We start from the raw sequence: 27,235 nt of genomic DNA, 5'->3' as shown, positions 1-27,235 counted from the left end.
TGTTTTTACCCTCGACTGGACTGGACCTGGCCTCATCTGACTTGTTCTGCTCTTCCGCTCCTACTTGCCTACCCTGATTACCTTGTTTTGTGTGAACGACCTCTTTTTCTTTTCTTGTTCCCTCTACGATTTGTTCCTTCCCCTTTCCTTTTGCTTTTCATTTCCCCTTCCCCTTGTTCCTTTTTCTTCGCTTCCTTGCCTGGGCCCTCTCTTCTCCTCTGTCGTCGTCTCTTTGTATTCTTTAGTCATCGTCGGGACTCTTGTTTTCCCGGCCATTCTCTGTCCGATACTGGACCAAAGTGAAGGACGAAATGCGAAGGAGACAGGCTTGGAATGGATTGGATTACAATGGGATGGATTGGAAGTCTCAAAGACGAAGTCAAAATCAAAGTCATTGGAGGAAAAGGAAAGGAAAGGGAAGATATTCGAGGCCCTCGCCGGGCGGGGTCGGGGTCTTCACGAACACGTTTTGTCTTTTATGCCACCACGAGATACCGCACAATGCCCGTTGACGAACTACTTCACTTCCGCCGTTCCCCGGCTTTCCCTGGTTATTTTTGTTTGGTTCTATATCTTTCTCCTCTTCTCCACTCCCTCCCCGCTCTCATCCTCCAATCTCCGGGGGCAACAGCATCCAGGCTGGACCAAGGGTACCTTGCACATGCGTGGCGTATTCGGCACATCTCCTCTTTGCGATGGCGTCCTTAGGATTGCAGGTAGACTGCTTTGGAGGAGTTTGGATGGATGGGGTGTGGTATAGTTCATCCCATCTCGGCTAGGTGTGGGAGGTGATACATGTAGTGAGTGCTAGGTAGAAAGACTTGCCATGTATAAGCATATGTACATGTACATGTAAACTGTAGACTTCTCACTATTAGTTACTCGTACTCTGTACTCAGACTCGTAGATCAACAGGAGTGTCTCCACACCAGAAAATTACTGTGGCTCTTCCCCCCCCCTAACTAAACTAACCGGGCCACCCGCACGGCCACGGGGAACAAGAGCCAATCCGACACTTCTTCTTCCCCAACCATCGAGTTCACCCCATCTTCCTCATCTTCATCCTCTCTCCTCCCCTTCCTTCTCCCCCCAAAATCACAATGTCATCACCTTCCTCACCCCCAACCAAGCGCAAGCGCAGCGCCTCCCACCTCCCAATCCCAGGCGCCGACCTCCAACCCTCCTCGCGAGACGCGTCCGGCGAAGAAGGCGAAGACTCCGCCAGCGCCGGCCCACCAGCAAAGAAATCGACAATCGACACCAACCCATCCAAACGCGCCCGCAAAAGCTCCGACACAAACGCAACCACAAATGGCGCCGAAATCAATCATGATGATCCCGGCGAACCGTCCGAAACAACCGTCGCCAGCAGTGATATCGAGGGCGGTGCGGGAGTAGGCTCAGCTCGCGGTCGCGGTTTGCACATTAAGCTGCCCAAGGCCGGTGATGAAGAGATGCCTCCGCCTCCGGTCGGCGCATTGCAGGATCCTGTGGGTTATCATACCAATCCGCCGCCGGTGGGGAGGGCGGTGCGGGTTTATGCGGATGGGGTTTTCGACTTGTTCCATCTTGGGTATGTCCATGTTGGCTTTCTTTGCATCTTCAGCTTCAGCTTCAGCTAGCTGAGCTGAGCTGAGCTGAGAATGATTGTCCCTTCCCGAAATCAATGCTGACACTTTTCTCTCCCAGACACATGAGACAGCTCGAGCAAGCCAAGAAAGCCTTCCCGGACACGTATCTGATTGTTGGTGTTACCGGCGATGAAGAGACACACATGAGAAAAGGCCTGACTGTCCTCAGCGGTGCCGAGCGTGCGGAAACCATCCGTCACTGCAAGTGGGTTGATGAGGTCATTCCCAATTGTCCCTGGGTCGTGACTCCCGAGTTTCTCTCCGAGCATCAGATCGACTACGTTGCCCATGACGATTTGCCCTACCAGGCCGCTGAGGGCGATGATATCTATGAGCCTATTAAGGCCCAGGGCAAGTTCCTTGTTACCCAGCGGACGGAGGGAGTCAGTACGACCGGTATTATCACAAGGTAGGTCATTCGTTTTTTTTTCTTTGCTCCGTCCGGGGATTCCTTCATGCCCCAAACAGCCGGAGTAGAAGCTAATTCTTTTCTTTTTTCTTCTCGCTAGAATCGTCCGCGACTACGACCAGTACATCTCCCGACAATTCAAGCGCGGCGCCTCGCGACAGGAACTCAACGTCTCATGGCTGAAGAAGAACGAGCTCGAAATCAAGCGCCACGTTGTCGAGCTGCGCGATAACATCCGCACAAACTGGACCCAAACCGGCCAAGAACTCGGCCGCGAACTGCGACAGATCTGGCAGAACAGCCGGCCCGGAAGTCCCGCGCCGAGCAACCGCAACAGCGTCGACTACGGCAGTGCTCGCGGACCCCTGGCCAGCCCGACCGGCGGCAGCAAGTCGCATCTTTCCCGCGTGGAAGCGCTCAACCGTCCCGAAAGTCCCGGTGTCGGGGGACGGAATGAGGATTTCGCGACTGGGTATAGTCTCGGTTTGATTGGTGGTGTGCGTGCTTGGGTAAGTTGACGGGACCGGATCGGATAATAATAATGATGGAATGAATGGCTTTGCTAATACTTCTTTGTAAATAGATGGCCCGCAGCCACCAGTCCCTCACTGAACCCTTGAGTCACCCCCAATCGCCCAACAACGACGAGTCCGAGTCCGAGCAGAATGGCTACGACGAGGAACTTCGCGGACGGGCTAAGGGTGTTTCTGCGGAGCACTAGAGACTAGAGACTTTTCAACGTCTCGCTTCTACTCTCCCCGCTCTGCTCTGCTCTGCTTTGCTCTGCGTCGCGAGCCCGGATTGAATTGAATTGATCTCGATCAGACATTGCATTTATACATCCCCATTTTCACCCTCCCCAACACCCACCATTTGCATTCAGTTCTTCGTGTGTTATATTTCTGGAATCCCTTTCGCTCCAAATTGCAGGCGATTTTTCTTTTGTCCGGCGCTTGGTGTTTTTCCTCTATTCTTTTCTCGACTGTCTATTTTGCCTGAAGTGAAGTTGAAGTTGAACTGGACTGATCGTTGGATCTTGACTGTGGTCTTGGTCTGCTCTGTTCCAGCCCTATGTCCGTACAAAAGAACGGATGATCCCATCAAGACCCCCAAAAAGGAAAAACGAAGGAACAATGGGATCCATATCTGATCCTGATCCCGATCCTATCCACCGGTTCATTTCATCTTCTTCCCTAATATTTCGTTCCATCAATCCCAATCCCAATCCCAATCCTCTTCTCCTCTCCCCGCCTCTATCAACTCTACTTCTCGGGTCCCGACTCATGTTGTTACTACTATTTATCCCCCGACCATAACGGGTGCCTACACCACGCGGGCAAATTTCTGGATATGATTTGAATTGAATTTATGGTGTTTGCTTTTTTGTATAGATCGCGTTGCGTTGCTCGGATTCCTTTTCCGACTTGGATTGGATCGGTTCGGATCGGATTCTTGGTTAAGGCCGGGTTGTATTTGGTTAGGGCTACGGTCTCTTTCTGGCTCTTTTTTCGCAGGTAGATTAATGGACCCTTCTTCTAGCTTCGTGGATAATGTTTGTAACTCGGAGCCCTGGAGTACTAGTACTACCAATGCCCGAGTCGAAGTTGATTTAATTCGCCGAGTTGTGGCAACGTTGGAATCTTGCGACGTGATAACTTCACGGTGTTTCAGTACTATATATATGCGAGTCGGCCAGCGCCAACAATTTTGGAATAGCATACTAGTAGTAGATTTCAAGGTTTAAATCAATAGAAATAGACAATGGGCTACTGGCCTTTTCTGGAATGATATTTCTACTACTACTATGGGAGTAATATACCATTCAAGTTATTGATGATACTACTAGTACTAGTACTAGTAAAGCCTTCTTAGGTTCGACATCCAAATGACAGCGCCCGGACTGTTGCTAATACTAGTAGTACTCTATCCTAATTCCCTTCCATAACTGAATTGCATAGTTCGGAGTACCTGAGTGCCTCAGGAATCAGGACTTAGTCTGTCGCACTACTTGCCATTTGTAAGTGGAATAGCCTCAGAAATCTTCAGCATCTACAACCATCTAGCTCGGAATTTGATGACATATATTCTTGATTTTGGCCAGGAATTCGGCCCGTGACGATATGTTGAGTCTTGTGGGGGCCAACTGTGTACTCGGTGTTTTGTACTTGTCGGCCTGGGGTCACCTGATACTTTTCTTTACACCTTTCACTTACTCCTGCCTACTACTTTACCTTTTACACATATACGTTCTTACTCGAGTCACCCCGTGGACTTGCGTGCGATTCGCGAACATGGCGTGCACTCTCACACTCAATTTGCGACATTTCGTCCCAGATATGGAGATACCCTCCCATCGTTCTCACAAGGCGTGGCTCGCCAGTCTCGCGCTGTTGCGAGGGTTTGCCCTGGGTCGGGCTCAGGAAAAGAAGAATTATGAGGTCTTTCCCAACGAGCAAGGCTATCTAGGCGTGGATAAAGATAGACTTGATCAAGCTATATATATCTTTCGTGCGTATGCTTCGATATCCTCCAGATCACAAGCTAATAGACGGATATTTTCAGAGGAATTTTCAGAGGAGCAATTGAGTAAGCTCAGACAGAGCTGTGCGTCTAAAGAATCGACCTTGAGTAAAACGATTTCACCTCTTCTGAGGGAGCCTCTGTCATGTGAATCTATCACAACCTTTCCAGAGAAACTGGAACTTGTCTACAGAAGCAATTATGACAACGCGGATCCGAAATGCTTAGAGTTCTTGCGGGTGCACTGGAAAGAGCCGCAATCTTCCGTTGGGCGCAGAACAATCCTTCCTCTGCTGAGCCATTTCATGCCTGGTTGTAGCGATGACGGCCTATCTGTGGTTCCAGTCAGCAAGTGTTCGCTTACACTCCATGATGCGGGAAGAACATCTATTTACTGCATTGAGTGGAAAAGCTTTGAGTATCGTGACGCTGTGCTTTCGAACCGGAAATGGAGGAGAATGCTTCAAGGCGATTCTGCCCAGGAAGAGTGGAAGCTTATTCTCCAGGAATGGGGCAAGGCAGATGAAGAAATTTCCCCGGAGGAGGAGCTTCTCCTTTTTTCCTCTCGCATGGAGCAAAAAGTACCGACAGCCGGCTTGTCAAAGCTACGCTTATGGATGGTAGTTATTTCGGTTGGAGTCGAGACCAGGTGCAGCAGAGACCAAGACCGTGTCTCATTATGTAGCGTGTATGTAAGATTGCTATTATATTAGGTCAAAGGGATTTCTAGTGCTGACTGTAGATTGAAGATAGTATGGCAAACTGTAAAATAATGGATCCATCTCCCAACCCATTAAGCTCATTCAATTAATCACTCACACTCACACTCTCACTAGCCACGCCATGCGTTGTCTTCCCCAGGCATTGTGTCTAGTTTCATGGCCCGACCATAGATCCAGGAGTATTTTTCTAGATACATTGCAATGCCAAAAAAGAGAAATGAGTCCGGATTCAATCTCGCATTTGCTGGGTCTCTCTGACCACGAATGCAATTATCCCACCCGTATCCTAAACCTCCCTCAGGTCCACCATCCCCTGAGCCTCTTGTGTTAGCAAAGTGACTCTCCACGTGTCAGATAGGCAACTCACTTCCTTCCAAAACATGATGAGCCATTTCATGGAGAAGCACTCCCCCAGGAGTTACGTATGTGCCCAACAGCTGCGACTCATCAGTAGTATCAATCTCTTTCCCACCGCTTCCAGTGTAAGTCTTGAGATCCACTTTCAATCTACCATCATCGAGATCCCAAACCGCGGGACAGATGTAGATCATTTTTTGGTTCGCCAATTCCGCAGCTTGGGGCTTGACGTACGAATCCTTGGCTGCTTTCTTTGCCTGCTGTTCGTATATTCCCTCGCATGGTCCATTCTTACTCCATTTGGTCTTAACGAAATACGCATAGGGCACGTTATCTTCAGTTTTGCTCTTGTCGTACCACGCATAATTTAACATTATACTGTGAGGGTTGGTAGGATCCAGGGCTTGAAGGGCTGCATAGAAAATCAGTAAAGGAACTTGAGAGTAAAACCGGAAATTCAAGTACAATCAATTTCGGTGATAGCGGTGCCTTTTGGTTTGCCATTGAATTCGGTCTGCAGATGCGTAACAGTTTTTGCCCAGCTGTCATCGCAGGCAAACCGATAATCCTTTTTCTTTCCCTCAATGTAATCCTTCAATTTCTTGTAACTGGCTGTGATTGGATTATCGCATTAGAGATCGTCACAGAAATATATCATCGAAAGGTTTCGAAATAGGAACTTGAAAACATACCTATGGCGTCGTTTATGTTATCTTTCGACGCTTTCGACCGGTGTTGCAAAGTTTTAGGATGGATGTCTGCACCCCAAAACTTTTCCGCAAGAAAGAGAATGCGTTTCCTGTCTTGCTTATAGGTGCTTGAGAGAAGTTTTGGAATACTCCCTGACTCGGCGGCTTTCCCAAGCGCGGCAATGGCTGCGTTGCAAAGATCTAAAGCCTGTTGAATAGCATCCTCAGGGTTGGGCTTTGAGCTGTCTGCCTTAGCAGCTGCAATCCTAGCGTCGCAGCTGCCGCCAAAGCCCATAGCATCTGTCATGACGTTGAAAACATCGCTGGTCTTTATCTTAGCACTCGTACTTTGTGCCAGGAATCCCAAGAGCAAGATGGCTATGTAGGGAAAGAGTCGCAACTGGGAAGATGAGAAAATCATCTTGGATCAAGAGGTGACCGCGTTCGTCCACAGCGACGTGAAAAGAGAAAAAAAAGAGCCCCGGTCGGAACTCTGTTGAAATATGCAATGTCAAGCAGCTTTGGGCGTAGTTAAATTAATAAATGGAGGAGTAGAAGAGGCATTGGATCTATAAATAAATCAGGGAAATCGTTGAGTACAATTTCGACCCCAATTCATGTATACAGGGCCAAAACTCCATTTCAAAAGCATCCCTGCACAAGAAAAGCGACCCCACGCGCTATTAATTTCCAAACTACTGGAACCGTCGTACTATACAGCTCACCAATTGGCCATGAAAGTCGAATGTGTCCACCATTTCGAAATGAGGGGAAAGATGGATCATTCTCGACCTCCTCGTTTGGGGGCCTAGCTGAGATATACTAGAATAGTAAGCATGTCTTTGGCAGGATTCGTATGAAGATCTTGACTGGAAATGGAAATGAAAGCCTGAAGGAGCAAACACAAAATCGAAAAAATATTCTATTTCGTTCACACTAATATATGAGATCGGTAGGGGGCGGGGCTGCGAAGTACAAAACTTGTTGGCCCCCGGGCGAAACGAAGATCAGGAACAGCAGCAGACACGCGCACCTATCAAACCTCATGGATAGAACGGAGAGTTTCATCCCGGCCCCATAGCCCGGGCGTTGAATGGGCGTCATTTGTATCGAATTACATACAACGCTGCAGCCTCACCATTCAAGTCCCTGTCCAGCAATCTCTATACAGGAACATAGTATTCTTGATGCTACTAAGTGCGAGATATCGATCATGGCCCCAAAAAGTTCGCCCCAAGATGACGAGGTCTTTTGGGGGCAGTCTCAATTCCAATACGGAACGCCCGGGTGAGTGACTTGGCGGGGGTTTTATTTACTAGGAAGTAACTTGAATTGGCATATATCATGGTCAAGGAACTACTAGTAAACAGTCGAATAGCTACTAGTAGTTGCGAGAAAACATCTTCAAAATCCTACTGTCGGTCTGCGATATCATAGGTGATCGCCACTATGTTGGGCCTTCCGACTCACCTCACCTCCGCTCTGGCGGCGACTATCGGGCTTGTCTCTGCATTTCCTCTCGACACTTCTAATGCTGCTGGAGACCAAGTCTTTCAGCGGCGAGACAATACGTGCAAAGTATCCCTTGATGAAGTTCCTGTTATGCAAGGCTTTAATATGTCGATTGCCGCGAACAAATGGCAGCCAATTCTAGTCAAGTCATTCGACCGTAAAGCAACACCGACTTTGACCACAACGCTGGTCAATTCTGGCCGCTCAACTGTCTACACCATTCCACCATCCTTATCAGTTGTTACTGCTTTCAGTCAAACTGGATATAAGGATATCGCTGCATGCTATCCTACATTTGCATGGATCAACGGCCAACCTTATCCCAACTGCCTAGGGTCCGCACATTCCACCTTGGCTACTTACGACGTCCTTCACCTTGGATCCGAAACGATCACACCAAATCCTACGTCGTTCAATGTGGGAAAGCAACCCGTCACACCTGGGGCAGTGGTAACTGCTGGCTCACATACAATATCGTTGGACACGGATGGAGGTCTTTCATTGGATGGAACCTTGACCAAATACGTCCAGTTGGTTCCTCCATTCTGCAGCGGTAAGGGCAAAGGTGGTCCTGCAACCACTCAGTCAGGAGCAAGTACTGGGCTTACGACTTCTCCTGGCGACAGTACGCCGGCCATTCCGTCTAATGATGGCAGTACACCCTCCACTCAGCCTACCGGTGCCACTGCAAGCAACATACCGTCTACGAATGGCAACACACCATCTGCTGAGACTACCAGTGCCACTGCAAGCAATACACAGACTAACACCAACAGCGGAAGACCCGTTGGGACTGCTAGTGACACTGCAAGCAATTCACCAACTATAAGTGGAAGCACGGCAAATACTGGTGCTACTAGTGCTGCTGATACCACTCCTGGTGCAGGTACTTCTACCGACGGTACCAGCACCACTAGCAATAACGCATCCCCCAAGGCTGGCACTTCCGACTCGACAGACATGGCCACTGGCTCCAAAACTGCTAGCACTGGTTCCAAAACTGCTAGCACTGGTTCCAAAACTGCTAGTACTGGCTCCAACACGGCTAGTACTGGCTCCAACACGGCTAGTACTGGCTCCGATACTGCTAGCACTAGTTCCAACACGGCTAGTACTGGCTCCAACTCGGCTAGTACTGGCTCCGATACTGCTAGCGCTGGCTTCAATACTGCTAGCACTAGTTCCAAAACTGCTAGTACTGGCTCCAACACAGCTAGTACTGGCTCCAACACAGCTAGTACTGGCTCCGATACTGCTAGCACTGGCTTCAATACTGCTAGCACTGGTTCCAAAACTGCTAGTACTGGCTCCAACACAGCTAGTACTGGCTCCAACACAGCTAGTACTGGCTCCGATACTGCTAGCACTGGCTTCAATACTGCTAGCACTGGTTCCAAAACTGCTAGTACTGGTTCCAAAACGGCTAGTAATGATAGCTCTGGTTCAGCAAACACAGCCACTGCGTCTAATACTGCCTCCACTGGCACGACAGCTCAGTCAGGTCAAATGACCCAGACAACACAAAAAACTACAGCTACATCATCTACAGGAGGATGGATTACTACGTCAGATGCTTCAACCACTGGTCTATATGGAACAATGACTCTGACTGGCTGGGAGACCTTGAAAAGTCGCACTTCAATTTCAACTTCTTATGTCATATCGGGAACAAAGACTACTTCTGGGTACATCTTTGTCAACTCCGGAGGAGTCATATATCAACACTGGCCTCCAGCCACAATCAAACCTGGTTCAGGGGGCAGTGGGATCCATATTTCCGATCCAATCAAGGTGCCAGAGCCTGGTAGCCCTAAATGTCCTAGTATCCTAAAGTTTTTGTGTGGTGATGACCATACTAGCTCGAGTGGCTCCGGCAGTGATGTCGATCCAGATGATGAGCCGAACAGTAACCCTGATGACGATCCCAATAAGACTAGCAACCCGACTACTGAGGGATCTAAAACTACAGCTCAATCAACCGGTTCGACCACTGCGACTGATTCGAAAACTTCAACATCTTCTTGTGCGACTTCCCACACAATTACAGACTGCGTGGTTACTTGCAGTACCGTGACAGCCACAGGAAAATCTTCAGTTTCAACCACCTGCCACACTCCTTCATGCTCTAAAACAGAGGCTTGCTCTGCAACCGGCACTACATCCACTACAGTCGTCTCAAAAGAAGCATGCTCTCAAACAAGCTGCGCAACTGCAAGTGATGCTCCTGAATACGTCGTATACCCTGAGACGATAGATGTTGCTCACGCAAAGGCAGTTGCCTCATCTATGGCGATTGAGGAGAACGCTTGGTATTCTTCAGCAGCTGCTGCCAGTACGACTGAAGTCACTACGAGTACAACTGGAAGTGACTCCAAAACAACCGAAACCGCCTCCAGAACTACTAGTACTACGGCCACTACAACTGCAAGTCGCTCCGAAACAACTGGAACCTCCTCTCGAACAACTGGTACTACGACCACTACAGCCAAAACCGCATCGAGTACGAATTCCCAATCAACACCCTCTATAGGTTCGCAACCTAGCTGTGCGCCCCAGGATGCGCAACATACCACAAACTCCCGGGAGTACTTGATCGAAGCCGCCCGCGGCTACTGCAATCTCGACATAAAACGGACAGAGGATAAAAAGGAGGGGCCTTGTATCAGCAGCAATACAAAGGGCAACCCTAAATTCTTCCTCGAGATAGATTTTAGCGAAAAGCAGGGCGGCTGTAAATCGGCAGGGACCTATTCGCCTGACTTTGATGAATGTCTCAGCAAGTTCACTTCAATTCTTGATGACTGTAGGTTTTTTCCTCTCATATTTTGATACTATAACTAACAAATACAGGCAACACTGATTCGCAGGACAAGACCGGTGGCAGTCGGATTTGGAGTACTGACCAAGGGTGTATCGAGTACAGTATCATCATGTATTCGGATGAATGGACCACAAGCGAACATACAGGAACCTGTCCAGGTTAAGTGCCTACAGGTACCCACTATCTCAAGTATCGTAAATCGCCCCTCTGAGTCCTGCATAGCTTTACCTTGCTAGTAGCTTATCTGCCCTCTTCCAAGGTTCTATCTGACCACCACTTTTGCTTCTGGCTTTTATCTCCTAGTAGACCTCTAACAGAACCACTTAACTGGCTACTATTACTGCAAGTGGCGATTCGAATCGCGATTCAAGTAGTGATTATGATAAAATTGGCAATAGTAATTATGATACCGTTCAACAATAATAATAGCAATAGCAATCACGATGAGAAATCAAAGTGTTACTGCTGGTAGTATTTGAATCGGCGTGATGGCGGCTATCATCCACATTACTCAAGGGGCCTTCCTTGCAGACGATCGCCAGTATAGAGTCAACCCAGATCTTTTATACAAGGGTGTTTGCCCTCGGCATAGAGGCCCCTGAGTCTATTTCTTGAGACTTTCTGGTCGCATTCTCTTGGTTCAACCCGATTCAATTCAAGTGATAATAATGAGAGTTCATTCTCACTACTGCTATCTAAAACATGTTTCCGGACCGAAAATTTAAATTCCTAGCTTCGTCCTCGGGCAGAGATTAATCGAACGCCTGATGCTCGGCACCTACATGTCGATGGTCATTACTTCCACCATGTCCTTGAGCTTTTAAGTTCTCCTGATAACCGGGCGATAGTGACCCATAGGAGAACTGGGAAAGCTCTAATGACAAGGGCCACAACAGTGTTGGCAGGGAAGCCCTGTTTTAACGAACGATTGCTAGATTTCCAAACCAGCCAGGCATACAATTGATGACGAGATCGAAAATCATGTTTCTCTGGATCATCACAGCGAGCTTGGAGCATGCTTTGGATTGCTTTGGATTGCGTACGTGCTCGTAGGCGACTAAAGGCACCTGGGCATGAAAGAGAGGCACTGATAATAGTGGATAGATGTGTACTCAACCGCCTGCAGCCAGTAGCGACCATGGAAAGGGTGATGAACCTGAATGTTGCGGTGAGCAGATCTGTGTCTGTGGCCTTTTTGCTTTTTGAATTGCGCCAGCCGGCTTGGGCTTTAAAGTTTTAGTTTCGAAGCGTCAGTACCCGTCTTCAAGTTTCGGTATGCTGAGATTTATAGATCCGTAGCAACAAGGAGAAATGTACCTAGGTATCCAAATACCTTTTCCAGTGGTTTCGGAAATAGGGAGCCGCGGAACATCCTTGAATGACAAGACTCTTACGATGGAGCTATCATCTTCGAGTTGTCTTGTTATTGCTTCTGGGGTTTCCAAGAACTGTTGCTTCATGGGACATGGTAGAAAACTTCCTCGATACTATTTGGTGTATACTCTCAACAATTTTCTCGATGAGCATACATGATGAAGTATCATAGAATCAACGACAATCTTTCGAGACCTTTGGAGGTGTCTTTTGAAAGAACTCTTGTGAACTGCAAGTACTGGGTATCAGGACTGTGCGCTCCTCTGTCGTACGGTCTTACTTTGTGATGTAGTAACTGGCATACTTCTCCTTTGTCGAAAGGCCATGCCAGGCAATTCGAGCGATTGAACACAACTTCCAACAGGCAATCACGTACCCGGTCTGGGATATCCTTCCTCACCTTGGATATATCCAGAATTCATAATTCTCGATACTGCGAATGAACACAATACGCGCGTCTCGTGAACCGAACGGGGTAAATGTGTCTCTCAACTGGGGACAGCCGTTCGGGATTGCCGCCTCGTCTCGTTAAGAGCTGGTAAGCTACCGTATAGCATCGTACAGAACGATCTCACAAGATCTGGCAATCTTGTAATATAGGTAATCATCGTGGTTTCGATTGCAGAGATATTCAAGTATCTCACAGTCTCTCTGGCCGAAGAAAATGGCATCTTCGCCATGCGTCACGTTTAATAGCCCGTGTCATGTATCTCGTGAAGACGGAGGATAAAAAGGCAACGAAAAGGTGTACGGCCAGAACACTCATCCACTTTTCAAAGGCTTGCAAGGCTTGGCAAACACGCTCGCCTTGTGGGCCACGCAGAATCTGACCAGGACTCGGAGAATTGGGGGTATGTCATGTCGTGCCGGGACCGGTTCGTCCGGTGTACAGGGACACCTATTCGGAATTCCAGTCCAATGGGATGCTTTCTTGGCTCTTTTATTTTGCTCCATATTAGGTTCCACGCAACCGGGACAGCAATATCGCTTTCGCTAGCTGAGTGTTCTTTTTGGAATGTGGACCTTGGGAGCGCTTTGTTCTTTGTCTGCGTGGAAGCGACAAAATTTCAGTCTACTACCAGCCAGATAGTTAACTGCTGCCGTAGATTTGACACATTCAGTGGTCTGAGGCATGGTGCAGTGCTTATCGCTGAGCGAGCAGTAACTTGTTCATGTCTTCCAATGTTCACTGGTATCTTTCGGAACCCCCTGCTGTCATGTCGTCTGAATCGTGAAACTTCGTAATGAACCTTGGGTCATCGCATGCAAGGAGATCGTTGAGTTGGCTTTTCCGCGGGATCTCTCGCCCGGAGCTATCCTATAAATATACTGGATGTCACTTCTGATGGGGTTGGAGGATAAAATCTTGAGTCCAGGGTATTCTGTCGTCAAAAGTTGTTCAATAACTCGTATTTAGACTCATGAATGGCTTCGATCTTGGTATCAGATTCAATTTGGAAAAAAAGGGCAAGATACCTAGATTTTGTGTTCCCAGCCCTCAAATTGCGTTCTCTTGAAAATCATATACTCGCGAGGTTCAGGATTCCACATAACACCGCCTGTGGCGAGGGTTTGGGTCTCGGTATTTCTTCGTCTCTGTGTTTTTCTTTGGAATAGGTTTCCGGATTCGGGGGTACTTTTTCTCGCGTGGATAACTGCACGCGAAGAGAGCTTGTTGCAACTTCTCCTTATTACCGGAGATAAGTGCACACTGGAAATTTGCCGGTTTGAGGAACTTTTGCCTTTTCAGATCATTTGATCGGGCAACAATGGCAACTTTTGCATCTTTGCCCAAAGAGCCGGTCAGGTGTGAATGTCCTTTGTTTCTTCGCGTATGACGAAAGAGTCGCTGCTCTGTAGCCAGCGTTCTGGCTGGCGATGTAGGTACTGATCGAGACTCCTTCTACTTCCATAAGCCCAATACTCTACTCAGATACACTCTGTACGTTTTGTAGTAACTAAGCAACCCGGGGAGACAATCAGAAGCCTAGCATTAGCCAAATCCTTTGTTTCTTTCGGGAGCCGGGCTGAGTTGAAGCGACGTATCGCCATGTCCTGTTGGTTTCTGGTGGACAGTAGTGTCAGGTCTGTCATGCTACCTGGTGTAGTTTGGGGCTCGGACAGTGCATGTTGCGAATTGGTGTCCCAAGAATTTGATGGATAGGCTCGGCGGAATCATGGGGAACTTGCTGTCCTTGATCTTCCTGTCTTTCCCGAGTTTTCACTGCCCATTCTTCGACGAACATGGTCTTAGACTTTCCTCTTGTAACTGCAGTGCTGGAGCCATCGCAGATATGACTTCACTGTTGGAGCTTGGCAGCCAAGGGAGTAGATCATCCCCGATTTGAGTCCGCGTTTCCAAAGAAGGTACCGCGAAGGGGTTCTATTGCGAGCAAATCAAGCAGTCTCCTTTCTAAACTGGAAAGAAGATAGCAAAATTAACCAATCAGAATGGGATGAACCTCTTTGCACCCTCCAGAGCGTACCAGATATGTCCAGCCAGATAGTTACTCGTATTCGTGGCTGGCGATCTGATTCCCGACTGTGCGACGAATCCAGACTTGAGGCGGTCAAAAGCGCGTCATATTCACGGACTTGAACTTAGTAACATCTAGACCTGCACAGCTGATGAGGCCAAGGCATGGGACATAGAGGGATGAAGAGATCAAAAGTGTGGAGGCACAGGGGGGAATGTGAGGATAATGCTAAGATCTACCAAGGGAAAGAGTGCAGACATGGAAGGTGCCATGGCGCAAATATGATACTCTACTGCTGTTACACTAGCTCAAGAAGTCGCACTTGCTTTGAATCTTTTGGATGAGAATAATCTTTGTATCAAGCTGCGGTCAGAGTGTCGCCGCTGAGGCCCGGGACCCACCTCAGAGCGTTTGTCCGATTGCACAGGCTTGGTCAATCGACCTATATCTACTAGTAGGCCCTTTTACTTCAGATCCCTCCTCCTATAATCATATATTCATATATTCCTTTGTGATCTTCTCTCTCGTCAGTATTTACCTACATCATTAACTACTGAATGAGTGGAACTTGATTTATAGTACGGGATCGACGTCACGGGATGCGGAGAAGACCCGCAACAAACTTTCTCGTAACTTCAGGTACCACTGGCACTTTGACTTCTTACCTCCTTTCATAACTTCAACTTCAACTTCTCCAAATTCCCTATCATGTCGGGTCATCATCATCATGACCATGGCGATGGTGGTCACTGCCATGCTGAGCACGACCACTCCAACGATATCACCCCCGCCATTCAGTCCCTCCTTTACACCCAGATCGACTTTGATCAGATCAACACTCTCAATGGTACGCCTGCCCTGCCTATACGATCGCTGCACACCTGGGCATACTCGCAGCTACATAAGTAGTACCTCCCTAGGCATCTGACAACCATCTGCTAGAATCTACTCCAAAAGGCGGAGCTGCCATCGTGAAGAAAACATGGGCCGAACGACTCAATGATACCCCAGAGCTTGAGAGTGACGCCGATGAACAGCTGCTCATGTACATCCCGTATGATACTCCCCACCTTCCATTCTATCTCCGCCCATCATGTTTGCCATTTGCACGCAAATGGTGACCAACCAACCGCGGAACACGCGATGCGATGCCCCGCGACAACCCCTCCAACCCTTTTTACCCCTCATCGTCATCGTCGCAAGGGAAAACATTAACAAGAGGTTTTTCCAGGTTCACCGGCCAGGTCAAAGTCCACTCCCTTCTCATCTACACCGCGCCTACACCCTGCGCCCCAAAGACCCTAAAGCTTTTCAAGAATCGCGACGACATCGATTTCTCCACCGCCTCGGAGCTCTCCCCTTGTCAGACCATCGAGGTCCCACAACCCGTTCCAGGAGAAGATGTCTTCGAACTACCTCTGAACCGCGCGCTATGGAATACCACCACCTCAATCACAATCTTTGTCGAAGATAACTGGAGCGACGGTGACGAAGACGTGACTAAGGTCGGGTACATAGGCTTCAAGGGCCAATTCATGGCTCTGAACCGCGAACCGGTCAACGTCATGTACGAAGCCGCCGCCAATCCCAACGACCATGTCGCGATCCCGGGCGTTAGTGGCGTTGGAGGCCGAGTCATGCCCGGCCAGTAAGAGCGATTCCTAATCGTGGTCTTCTTTTCCGATACGAAAGGGCGGAGTTCAATTTGCAGATCAGATGGTGGCGTATACGGCGCTTCGAAAATCTCTCCTTTCTTCTCGATGCAAGTCATCAATGTATTATGAATTCTACACGCGAGTAACGATTAACGAAGCAAAACCGCAATGATAAACCAAAATCATCGCAAAAAAATGAACACAAAGAATAATATCCACCAACGCCTATCCAAAATGCTGCCAAAGTAAAAAAAATGCAAGCCACGCGCAAGACAGTAAGTATGCTATCCCGCATGAGCGCCAAATGTATGTATGCACGTTTATCCATATCACGCCGGAAGCGCAGTGCGAGTCTCCGTCTCCACATCGGCCTCGACCTCGACCTCCTGGCGCACGGGTTCCCGTCGCGGCGGTTCTTTCGTAGGGGCAGCGGGGAGATGCACGGGCTCAGCAACCTCCGCCCTCAACGCCTCCAATTCATCTTCAACATCCTCCTCATCTTGAGTAGACAGACTGCCCTGTAACATCTGGCTCACCTCCTACCACAACTCGTCAGCAAGACCGCCCAGCCGAAAACACGACAATCACATTCCATAGGACAGAGAGAACTGGACTAACCTCCTGATAAGCCCTGGCCTCCTCAGACTCCCCCATCAACCTCTCAACTCCCTCAATACCCCCCATCTCCTTATGAATAGTCTGCAGCACCTGCGTACCCTGCGCCAACCCGAACAGCACGTCCTTCTGCACGAGCGCAAACTCCACTTGCCCGGTTAATTGCTCGAGCTGGGCGAGCTGGGCATCTGTCTTGTCCAGGAGCGATTCTTGGTACTTTTTGCGGCGTAGGGCGAGGAGGGCTCGTTTGCGGTCGTTGAGGGCGAGGCATTCTTTTGCGATAGCTGTTTCGCGGTCTGTTAGGATTGTGATGCGTTTGCGGTATTGTTGGAGTTTGTCGCGCTGGTTTTTCATGTCTAGGATTGCGCTAGGAGAGTGTTAGTCTTTCATTTGGGGTTGCTGGCTCTTCCTAGTCGAGGTGGGGGGGCGCTGATTGAGGGTGGTGATGGTGATGGCGGGGAGACTGAATGGTCTCGTGAGGGGAAACATTGTGCATGGGGGGCTGCAGATAGGGTATAATTGACGGTGATGGGCGTGATGTTCATGGCAGGTACTCACCGATCCTGAGACGAGATCTTATGGGAGCTGCTGGTGTTTCCCATCTCGCCTGCTGGACTACTAATAGTCCATGGGAGTGACAATGTTTGTAGTGTATGTAGATGGTGAATGAGTAAATGTCACGGATGACGTTGTTGTTTACCGCCTCGTATTGGACCCGTTATATTACGCGTATATTTGGTAATTTTGGTAACTCCGAGGGCGGAGTCTTTTTCTGCCGCGGCTCTCTTTTTTTCTTTTCTCTTTTGAAGATTCATCTCGGTTGAACCAATTATTGGTTAATATTGCATTTGCCAATTCCAAGATGGGTCCAAGGAACCGTGGAGGTCGGCCGAGTTTAAGCCAGGGCTTGGACCGTGAGGTGAGTGGACTTGACTTGAGCCATTGGGGCAGGGGACAAGAGATGTGCGGTGCGATGCTAATACTTTGATACTCGGTATAGGTCTACCAAGTCGTGCGCAAAATTATCGATGACCAGCCTGATGAGGCCCGGATTCGCCTTTCGGTCCCCGCCATATATGATCAGCTCAAAAAGTCCAATTCCAGCCTGAACCGCAAACCTAAGAAATTGTTGGAAGACAGTCTGGAGCGGGTCCTGGAGGTTATGAAGAGTGAGGGACTGTGCGGTGAAGACGATGCGGACTCAGTCGAGGGAGACTTTGAAGGGCTCGAAGAACCACCAGCCAAGGAAGCCAATGGAGTTAACCAGAGCATTGTTGGCGCATGGGCGACGGCCAAAGCAACAACAACAACACCCTCCCGCAAAACTGAGTCGGGCTCTTCCTCCAAACGAAAGGGAACCAGCGGGGAATCATCCTCAAAGAGACGCAAGGCCGATGCTGTAGTGGACCGATCCCCACCTACACATGTTAGTCTTACGGATTTGGGCGGTCTGGACGACGTGGTGCAGGAATTAGGCGACATGGTTATCCTACCCATGACCCGGCCGCAGGTTTACCTGGCGTCGAATGTGCAACCGCCGCGCGGTGTACTACTTCACGGCCCGCCGGGATGCGGAAAGACCATGATTGCCAATGCATTTGCTGCCGAGCTCGGCGTGCCGTTCATCTCGATCTCAGCACCCTCTATCGTCTCCGGCATGTCGGGTGAGTCTGAGAAAGCGCTGCGCGAACATTTCGACGAGGCCAAGCGCATCGCTCCTTGCCTGATCTTTATCGACGAGATTGATGCAATCACACCCAAGCGTGAGAGTGCACAACGAGAAATGGAAAAGAGAATCGTCGCCCAGCTACTAACCTGCATGGACGAACTTGCTCTCGAAAAGACAGACGGCAAGCCGGTCATCGTTCTCGCCGCAACCAACCGACCCGACAGTCTAGACGCAGCTCTGCGCCGTGGTGGTCGTTTCGACAAGGAGATCAACATGACAGTTCCCTCCGAACCAGTCAGGGAGCAAATTCTGCGAGCCTTAACGCGAAAGATGCGCCTAGCAGACGATCTCGACTTAAAAACACTAGCCAAGCGAACCCCCGGCTTCGTCGGCGCTGATCTAAACGACCTCGTCTCAACCGCCGGCGCAGCCGCCATCAAGCGCTACCTAGAGATCCTCAAATCCAACAGCGGTGAAGACATGGACATGGACATGGAAATCGAGGGCGAGGACGATATCATAAGCCCTAAAGTACGCGAACTCCGCCGACTAATAACACACGCCAAAGAAACGCCCATCGGCGAAGAAACAAACGAAATCTCCATTTCAAACGCAGACTTCTTCACCGCACTACCCAAAATTCAACCCTCCTCCAAGCGCGAAGGCTTCGCCACCGTCCCTGATACAACCTGGGCCGACATCGGCGCTCTGGGCGGGATCCGCGAGGAACTGGTCACCGCGATCGTGGAGCCGATCAAAAACCCAGACATTTACGCCAATGTGGGTATTACCGCGCCGACGGGCGTTCTGCTCTGGGGACCACCCGGTTGCGGTAAGACGTTGCTGGCCAAGGCCGTTGCGAACGAGTCGCGCGCCAATTTCATCAGCGTCAAGGGTCCGGAGCTGCTGAATAAATTCGTCGGTGAGTCTGAGCGCGCGGTTCGTCAGGTCTTTATGCGGGCGCGCTCTTCTGTGCCCTGCGTTATCTTTTTCGATGAATTAGATGCTCTCGTCCCTCGTCGTGACGATACTCTGTCCGAAGCCTCCGCGCGCGTCGTGAATACTCTTCTCACTGAGCTGGATGGCCTGGGCTCCAGTCGCCAGGGTATCTACGTGATTGCCGCGACCAATCGTCCTGATATTATTGATCCGGCCATGCTACGCCCAGGCCGTCTGGAGACACTTCTTTTCGTCAACTTGCCCTCGCCGCTTGAGCGAGTCGATATTCTGCAAACGCTTGTGCGGAAATTGCCTATTGACTTTGACGAGGCTATGCGCCGACTGGCGGAGGAGTGTGAGGGCTACTCTGGTGCTGATTTGGGTAGTTTGTTGCGCAGGGCTGGTTACTCTGCTATTAAGAGGCGGGATAATATCAAGTTGGAGGACTTTGTTACTGCGAAGTCCTTTATCCGGCCCAGTGTCACCGATATGAAGAAATATGAGAAGTTGAGGAGGGACTGGAGTGGTGGTGTGATTTGATATCGGCTGCGATTTTCTTTCTTTGTTCCCCTTGTTTTCCAGTTTATACCAAGCTCTTCTTTTGTTTTCTGAGGTTGTTTGGGGTGGTAGGACGACCACGTTGATATAGATGGATCGATCCTATGTGCATGTCCACTGGCAGGTGGGCTCTAAGGCTATGTTATGGATGTTTGAATGATTATAGACGGTCAGCATCGAAATCTACAACTTCGAGTTTCTATATTTTCGCTGTCGGGAAACTTGGACCATTCAGGTTTTCAAGTTCAAGCTAAAGTTGTGGGCTTAAAATACTCTGGAGTAGATTTCGAGTTGTGGATGAGCTGCCATGAGACCTATCATCTTCAAGTTGTTCAAGATCCCACCAGGAGCTCCTTCGCTCAACTTCTATGATCAAAGACCGGATAAGATCTCATTCGTATTCAAGTTATGTCTGAATGGATCCCGACGGTCAGTGCTCCCTTCTCCATCGACCAGACCAATACAGCGCCGGGGGTGGGGGCGCCAAAAATGCAACTTTGTCAGTGAAACGTCCAAGCGCCACGACCCTGATGACTCGTAAACCATCGTTTTCGTATGAAATGGAGACTCTCCAACCTTTTTGGTCAACTATAGGGGCGGATTCCTTGGCAGGGACTGCTCGGTTAGATCCTAGTTGCTCATTTCCTGCTTGGCGCTCGCAGGGGATACGCTGATGGAACTTCCGGGAAACAGCAGGACGCCTGATTTATTCAATTTCCTACATTAAAACTATGCGTCTGTTCGTCTTTCAGTAAAACGCGGGATAACGATGTTCCCCACTATTATTGAGGCAGCCTTTGCTGTCTTGATCTTTGGTTTACCGGCTTTATGTCGAAGCCACTCTGCTAATTACGATCCTTCGTGGAGCTACCGACCAGCCAACGCATCATCCACTATTTATAATTGGGTTGGGTCGTGAGTCGTGCTTCAGAGCCCCTCGATTCATTTCTCAATTAACAAAAGCAAAGATATTACAATGGGACGACTACAATCACATTCCATCCGTACGCCGGGCTATCAGAAAATGAGCTAGTCGATCAGTCTACCACTTATTGCAGCAATCTCGCAGGTCTTCACACCATTGGTGAATTTAACACGACGCTTGCAATCACTGAACCTGCCGACAAAACGCCTCCGCTCGACGGGGTTTGGAACCCAATTGATTTCTATCTCAACATTTGGGCATTGGCTTCTGACACTAAGTCATCATCCTATGCGCACACTGAATTCGGGGTCCCCCCCTAAGGCATGGGTGATACAATCATCTAGGTACGTCGACAAGGAAAGAAAATCCGAATTGTCCGAGGCTAAACGAACTCAGCATATTCAATGGATACGACGAATCCCCAGACAAAGAGATCGACATCTCCGTCAACCGAACTTCCGGCGCCCCATACAATGCTACTGGGGTAGTGGGTGATTCTTATCGGGATTCCTGGCTTTATTTTAAAATGGACGACTGTAACAATACCTCGTCCGAGAGGAACTGGACTGGCAGATTACTTAATAGGAAAGCGTGGAGTAAACTTAACGGCGGTTCCTACGATTGGACATATCCAGATCCTACTATCAACTTGGAATTCGACAGCAAATCGGCCAATATGTCAATGGGTACATATACCCGCGCGGTCATTGTTTCCCTAACGGTTGATGAGCGTGTAGTTCACGTTTCTGGATACATTAATGTGACCTTTCGCGGTGTCGTGGATAGTTTGCGGTCCGATGTTATGGTGAATGACAGCGACACGCCTGCTTGGTTGAGATCAGTCGGGTTCAACAACAACTCGCTCAATATTCAATACGAGAAAAACATTGCGATGAACAGCAAGTCAGAGTGGGGATTAGGGATGGCCTTTTCCGCTTTCCTGTTAGCCCCTCTGGCCTTTTATATCTAGTGGATCACTACTAGCGAACGAAATAGTTATCAATTTTGAGGTTTCGAGAAGAAGTGCGGATCAGGCTCACTGTTCTGCTCCAGGCGCTAAGAGAGCGAGAAGCGCCGCTCACCGAGTCATTCTCACGGTGAAGTATATGGTGCTCACATACTGGCTAAACGGCTAGCCACTAGTGCTGCAGCCACATGGCTAGGGCTTACTAGTACAAGACCTTGGCAAGCACATCCGTAAATTCCACCCGCGTATGGAGTAGGTAGGGCTTAGCACTGCCCAACTTGGCACCCTTTCCTCTGACGAGGCTGTTTTACGACAAAGTGCCACATACCTAGACCCTATTCCAACCTTCAAGTTGGAAGGCTATGTAGTACTAGTATCCAAGTGCAAAGGTTTTATATACCTAGATACCCGCCTGGGCACCCTCCATCGAAACCTAAACTCCTTGACTAGAGCACCGCGCTTTCTACCAAGACGCAGTAGTAGCGTTCAAGTTCACAATGCGACTCAGCAACTCAATATTCGTCGCAGTGGTGGTTTTGTCCGTGGTCGGTCCGACGATGGCACGACAACGCCAAACAACCCAATTCAAAGCCTTCTTCCCAGCATGGAATAACTATCTCCTCGACATAATCGACAACGACTGCCCCGAGCAGCGCGACATGTACAACGATCCATCCAACAACCCTAAAGCCTTCGGCCCAGGATATCACCTAGCCCTCTGCATCCTCAACGAAATTGACGAATTCCGCAAAATCGAGATGGGTGTAACGACCCTTTTACTCGGCCTTCTCCCAACAATGCTACAACAAGGAGGTCCAACAGTCGCCGAGGTAAGCGTTCTCGCGACTCGGCGCCCACTACTCGCTTCCTTACTCAGCATCGCTATGCCGTCAGTGAGTATGGGCGGGCCCATGGCCAATCCCGCCGAAGCTTTGCGTCTGCCGGTCGATTTTCAAGTTCGCGCCGGCTTTCTTGCTGTGGCTACTTGGCCCTGGATATTAATTTCTATGGCTGAGTATATCATCGCTGCTGCTGGTGTTGCGAATATATTTTATCTTGTTTACCAGCTCGCGTACCGGTCTGTCTCTGTGTCTTCCATCGCGATGTATAGCGGGATCCTACCACAGACCTATCCGATATTCATGTGGCTTTCGCTCCTTGTTCCTGTTCATACTTTCGGTTATATGAGCTTGAAGTTATCATACCGAGCATCGGAAGAAGTTGGAAATATCGAGACTCCGAAGGTAAAGGCTCTGAGTTGGAAATCGTGGCTTCGGTTCATTGGCGGCGAATTTATTCCATGCGCTCAAAGGGACCCGCTCCTCCTGGCGAAAGAAGATAAGACGGTTCTTTCTATAGTGGTGCACTATTTGACCTCCCTTGCCACGGGTGTTGTGTTTGTCTTCGGCTCGGTGGCTTTGTCAAGCTGTATTTTTATTAGCTTGGCCGATGTGGTTCCAGTTATAGCCCGGGCCATGCTGGGTAGTATTGTGTGTCGGTTAGTTTTGACTTTCGAGCTGCACGGGATGAGAGAGGTTACTAGTGCAAGTGAATTAGATTATAGAACAATAAGTAGCTAAGTGGACATGCAAGTGTAGTACCGCGCTCCATGGCCGCAATCATCGACTGGGTGTTTCTGTCAGCTTTCGGCGAAGCTATCTACCAATACAAATTACTTTCTCCTATCAATTTGAACTGATTGTATTGTTTATATGACTGGATACCTACTAGCCCTAGGATATTATGTAGAAGTATACTTAGGACCAGTCGGAGAATATTCACTAAATACAGCGTGCCGTATAAATGAAACAAACGAGCACCCGAAAAAACAGATATGACCAAACCGACATACGAGCAAACCAGCATAGGAAGAAAATAACACGAAAAGGAACAGGGGCATACAAGAATCACCAAAGAGAACGCATGAATGGCCATAGGAGCAGTCGCTACTGTTTTTGAACGTCTCAACTCGTGTTTTTTAACCTCCGCCTAGCTGGTAAATCATCCCCCACTATTGAGCTTTGATAATGGGCTCGCATCTCCACACCTGTCTGGCAATTTTTCCGATGTCTTCTTTTGTCATTTCGAAGTCTTTTTCACGTCTGGTGGGCTTTCGCAGGAGTTTCTCGAAAGGTATACTGAAAGATCCATTGATGGCATGATCTCCACTCGATCATTTTGCGATCGACATAGACTGAACAAGTTCAGTGGAATAATGAACAGTCTGCTCCCCTTGATGTTCCTGAGTGCTTGTTCGAGCCCACACTCCCCACCCTTCAGTAGAAATGGTCTTACGTCGTGGGTTTATGAAAGCAGCCATGGCAAATCGCACTTCATTCTGCGGGTTTTGAAGCCAAAGGCGTCGATCTTCTCCAACTCGAGCCGCCTTTCGGAATACACAACTTCTAAGGCTAGTGATCGCCATTTCAACGTCCTGGCGGTTGGACAGTAAAAGGGTGGATTGTTTGGTCTGCTCGCTTGCGGATAATGCTTGGGACACCAGCCGCATTGAGGACGATCCCACCGGTCTCATCGGGGATGGTGAGCGTATGACTTGCGGTGTCGGTGATGATAGAGAAAGGTGCAGTAGTCCACTCACTCCAGGGATGGCATGACTCTGAGCTAACCATCTAAGGGCAGATGCACCCCGCGTGTGCGATATACGGCCGGTACCATCTTAGCAGTGGCAGTCAATACTAGGGTTACCGGTTTACCTAGGTTACCTAAGAGGCCAAATGAATGTTGTAACAACTTTTAAGTATGGCTATACAAGAAATACTATGCACATACAATAACGCCAGAAAGAGTATCATGCAGAAAAGAGACCAAGAAAGAAACCATAATTACATCCACAAACGGCACGTTCCGTCAGCACCGGCACTGACTAACCACGCCTCACGCGGGTGCCAGTCAATATCAAGAATACCCAGCTCAGCAGTAACCTTGTGGCCCTTGAGAACCTTAAGAGGAACGATAGTAGCATTGCTGAGCATGTCGCCCGTAACGCTGCCGTGGAAGATCTGCAAGGATCCGTCGTCACTGGCATCAGCGAAAAGCGGGTACCGACCACCAGGGTGGAACTTGACGGCACGGATGGCCTTGCGATGGTAGCGGAGGGTCTTGTAGGGGCGTGGCGAGAGGTCCAGATCGTGCCAGAGCAGACGGCGGTCGTAGGAACCGATGATGATGTTGTCGCCGCCCGAGGCGCTGGATGAAGTCGGGTGAATGTCGAAGGAGGAGATCCAGCGCGCACCGGGTTGGAGGATCTTGACCAGAAGCTGGCGAGAGAGATCGTAGCCGCGGACGGAGCGTTGGTTGGCGACAAACAGGATTGGCTTGGAGGGGTGGAAGTGGGCAGTTTGCGGGGGGGCCACCACCCTTGAGACGGCGGCGGAAGGGGAATTGAGTGAGATGTTTGGAGACAGTGTGAATGGAGATTGCGACGGAGGCGGGGGTTGAGGCGCCAGAGCACACGCTGACGAAGTAGTCGCCGCGACGGTGCCAAGAGATGGACTTGGGGACGTAGCGGAGAGGAATGACGGCGCAGACACCGACGTCTGCGAGGGTGGAAGAAGGTCGGATCCAGGTGGGGGGGGTGCAGCCTTCTTTTCCTCGGGGTTGTGAGGGGTAGGGTTGGAGGCTGCGTAACCCCAACCAGCATCAATGACCTCCAAGCTTGCCTTCTCGATCTCGGGGTCGGCAATTGGAGGCACGGAGAGGAAGATGTCGTCTCCACAGGCGGCGGCCAGGACAACGGCGTCCTTGCCGGGACGCCAGCGGACAACGTTGACGGCATCCTCATCGCTGAGCTTAGCACTCCACAATTGACGACCGGTGAGAATTTCCCAGACACGGACGGTACCATCGTCGCCACCAGTAGCGAGCCAGATTCCAGTAGGATCGACATTGAGCGAACGAACACGACCCTTGTGGCCGCGGAATACGGTAGCGCATGTAGTAGGGAAGGGCTTGAGCTCCTCGGGGCTGGGAAGCTTGGGGAGCAGACTCTCGGGGTCGATGTTGAGCTTGCTGCGTCGAACACGGGGCGCAAGATACAAATCGAGACAGCGCTCGAACTTCTCCTGGACAAAGTTCTCGTATCCGGGAACCTTGCGGAGAGAGCCGAAGTCGTTGGGCAGGTATTCCTTCTCACGGTCCTCGGGGTCGGCCTGTTCCCATGCCTTGCGCTCCTTGCTGTCAGGAATGTACTCGGGAGGAGGGTGATAACTCTCCTCGTATCCGGGAGGCGGAAGCTTAGGTGCAGGGACATGCATGATGTGGTCAGGACGCTCTTGCTCGTCGGCCCAGAGGTCGAAGTTGATGAGATTTTCGTCCACCTCCTCGCGCTCCTCAGGAGCCTTCCAAGGCTGAATCCGGCCGTCGCGGATAGCCTTGACGAGCTTCATCACACGTTTTTGTTCGTGCTTAGACGGAACAAAGCGACGCTTGGGTTCCGGAGCAGCGCTCAAGGGCATAATCTCCTGGTGGCTGGTGAAATATTCGACCAAGGGTTCGTACTGGTCGTAGCCTTCGCCGGGGATCTCGTTCATCTGCACCTTCTTCAGCAGCTCCAATTCTTCCTGGGTCAGGTTCAGAGGCTTTCCAGTGGCGGGGTCAGTCAGACCAGTCCAGCCCTTGGGGATCTCAATGCTGTCCAGCAAGGCATCGAGCGCCTCGCCCTTGGCAGGACGCATGATCTTCTTGCCGTTGATATCATAACCGATGTGAGGGTACTGGTCGTAGAAAGTAAGAGGGATATCACCAATGGTGTTGGCATTCTCCTCAACGTCCGAGTAGTCCGAATTGTCGTCTGGGTTGATTTCGTCATAAAGGTAACGCTCGTTGCCATTGGCGTCTTTGACGATGCGAACATTGGGCTCCTCGGGGTTCCATTCCTTGACGGCGGACTTCTTGGGTTCTTCGTCGACATCAGAAGGAATCTCATCACTATCCAGTTCTTCCTCCTCTTCATCATCCTCGTCGCTGAAGTCGTCAATCAATTCAATTTCGGAGTCGTCATCCTCACTCTCGGACAGGTCGTTTGCGTTGTCGGAAAGGGCACCATCAAGGTTCTCGGCACTCAATTCATCTCCAGAGAAGACACCAGCTTCCTCCTCGACATCGCGAGTGACCGCCTTGCGTTTCTTCGAGGCCTTGCGAGCATCCATGGTTGGCGTACAACTTGGAATTGTCTTGGGTTGTTCTTGCGCGCGAACTTTTTTTTTTCTCCGCTGGGCGGACTGAACCAGCACTCACCGCCTATGTCACATGACCTGGGGGACCTCCTCGAGGCGTGACCGCTTCTTATCGATAAGCATGATGACCAAACCGCCCTCCGTCTGGAACTTGCAACAACTTCATTTCTGTGAATGCTGCTTTTCCCCTGTCGAACAAA

General features: G+C 49.8%; 11 protein-coding genes across 11 annotated transcripts; 7 read left to right on the top strand and 4 right to left on the bottom strand.

Annotated features, from left to right (window-relative positions):
- Nucleotides 1–1,100: 1,100 nt before the first annotated feature.
- Nucleotides 1,101–2,761, top strand: N7533_011288 (choline-phosphate cytidylyltransferase; the record flags this gene model as incomplete). Its single annotated transcript, XM_057107938.1, has 4 exons — nucleotides 1,101–1,573; nucleotides 1,690–2,040; nucleotides 2,141–2,549; nucleotides 2,624–2,761. 4 exons carry the CDS (start codon nucleotides 1,101–1,103, stop codon nucleotides 2,759–2,761), a joined length of 1,371 nt encoding a protein of 456 aa, XP_056955316.1.
- A 1,570-nt stretch (nucleotides 2,762–4,331) lies between these two features.
- On the top strand, nucleotides 4,332–5,453 carry N7533_011287 (uncharacterized protein; the record flags this gene model as incomplete). The annotated part of the gene is made up of 3 exons (XM_057107937.1): nucleotides 4,332–4,548; nucleotides 4,732–5,252; nucleotides 5,397–5,453. The coding sequence occupies 3 exons, from the start codon at nucleotides 4,332–4,334 to the stop codon at nucleotides 5,451–5,453; spliced, it is 795 nt and encodes a 264-aa protein (XP_056955315.1).
- Nucleotides 5,393–6,749, bottom strand: N7533_011286 (uncharacterized protein; the record flags this gene model as incomplete). The annotated part of the gene is made up of 4 exons (XM_057107936.1): nucleotides 5,393–5,595; nucleotides 5,650–6,051; nucleotides 6,105–6,251; nucleotides 6,332–6,749. 4 exons carry the CDS (start codon nucleotides 6,747–6,749, stop codon nucleotides 5,393–5,395), a joined length of 1,170 nt encoding a protein of 389 aa, XP_056955314.1.
- Nucleotides 6,750–7,777: 1,028 nt separating this feature from the next.
- Nucleotides 7,778–10,669, top strand: N7533_011285 (SGNH hydrolase; the record flags this gene model as incomplete). The annotated part of the gene is made up of 1 exon (XM_057107935.1): nucleotides 7,778–10,669. The coding sequence occupies one exon, from the start codon at nucleotides 7,778–7,780 to the stop codon at nucleotides 10,667–10,669; it is 2,892 nt and encodes a 963-aa protein (XP_056955313.1).
- A 4,551-nt stretch (nucleotides 10,670–15,220) lies between these two features.
- On the top strand, nucleotides 15,221–16,164 carry N7533_011284 (PITH domain-containing protein; the record flags this gene model as incomplete). Its single annotated transcript, XM_057107934.1, has 3 exons — nucleotides 15,221–15,359; nucleotides 15,455–15,566; nucleotides 15,744–16,164. The coding sequence occupies 3 exons, from the start codon at nucleotides 15,221–15,223 to the stop codon at nucleotides 16,162–16,164; spliced, it is 672 nt and encodes a 223-aa protein (XP_056955312.1).
- A 332-nt stretch (nucleotides 16,165–16,496) lies between these two features.
- On the bottom strand, nucleotides 16,497–17,384 carry N7533_011283 (ESCRT-III subunit protein VPS20; the record flags this gene model as incomplete). Its single annotated transcript, XM_057107933.1, has 3 exons — nucleotides 16,497–16,706; nucleotides 16,786–17,149; nucleotides 17,341–17,384. 3 exons carry the CDS (start codon nucleotides 17,382–17,384, stop codon nucleotides 16,497–16,499), a joined length of 618 nt encoding a protein of 205 aa, XP_056955311.1.
- Nucleotides 17,385–17,644: 260 nt separating this feature from the next.
- Nucleotides 17,645–19,930, top strand: N7533_011282 (putative AAA family ATPase/60S ribosome export protein Rix7; the record flags this gene model as incomplete). Its single annotated transcript, XM_057107932.1, has 2 exons — nucleotides 17,645–17,701; nucleotides 17,783–19,930. The coding sequence occupies 2 exons, from the start codon at nucleotides 17,645–17,647 to the stop codon at nucleotides 19,928–19,930; spliced, it is 2,205 nt and encodes a 734-aa protein (XP_056955310.1).
- A 1,469-nt stretch (nucleotides 19,931–21,399) lies between these two features.
- N7533_011281 (uncharacterized protein) lies at nucleotides 21,400–21,843 on the top strand (the record flags this gene model as incomplete). Its single annotated transcript, XM_057107931.1, has 1 exon — nucleotides 21,400–21,843. One exon carries the CDS (start codon nucleotides 21,400–21,402, stop codon nucleotides 21,841–21,843), a length of 444 nt encoding a protein of 147 aa, XP_056955309.1.
- Nucleotides 21,844–22,337: 494 nt separating this feature from the next.
- On the top strand, nucleotides 22,338–23,420 carry N7533_011280 (uncharacterized protein; the record flags this gene model as incomplete). The annotated part of the gene is made up of 1 exon (XM_057107930.1): nucleotides 22,338–23,420. One exon carries the CDS (start codon nucleotides 22,338–22,340, stop codon nucleotides 23,418–23,420), a length of 1,083 nt encoding a protein of 360 aa, XP_056955308.1.
- An 846-nt stretch (nucleotides 23,421–24,266) lies between these two features.
- N7533_011279 (uncharacterized protein) lies at nucleotides 24,267–24,470 on the bottom strand (the record flags this gene model as incomplete). The annotated part of the gene is made up of 1 exon (XM_057107929.1): nucleotides 24,267–24,470. One exon carries the CDS (start codon nucleotides 24,468–24,470, stop codon nucleotides 24,267–24,269), a length of 204 nt encoding a protein of 67 aa, XP_056955307.1.
- A 213-nt stretch (nucleotides 24,471–24,683) lies between these two features.
- On the bottom strand, nucleotides 24,684–27,008 carry erb1 (ribosome biogenesis protein ERB1; the record flags this gene model as incomplete). Its single annotated transcript, XM_057107928.1, has 1 exon — nucleotides 24,684–27,008. The coding sequence occupies one exon, from the start codon at nucleotides 27,006–27,008 to the stop codon at nucleotides 24,684–24,686; it is 2,325 nt and encodes a 774-aa protein (XP_056955306.1).
- Nucleotides 27,009–27,235: the final 227 nt, after the last annotated feature.

This window comes from Penicillium manginii (genome assembly GCF_028828005.1).
Source record: "Penicillium manginii strain IBT 31320 chromosome Unknown utg000008l:1.0-3226943.0:1.0-3228205.0, whole genome shotgun sequence".
Taxonomy (NCBI): domain Eukaryota; kingdom Fungi; phylum Ascomycota; class Eurotiomycetes; order Eurotiales; family Aspergillaceae; genus Penicillium; species Penicillium manginii.
This window is presented reverse-complemented; position numbering and strand designations above follow the sequence as displayed.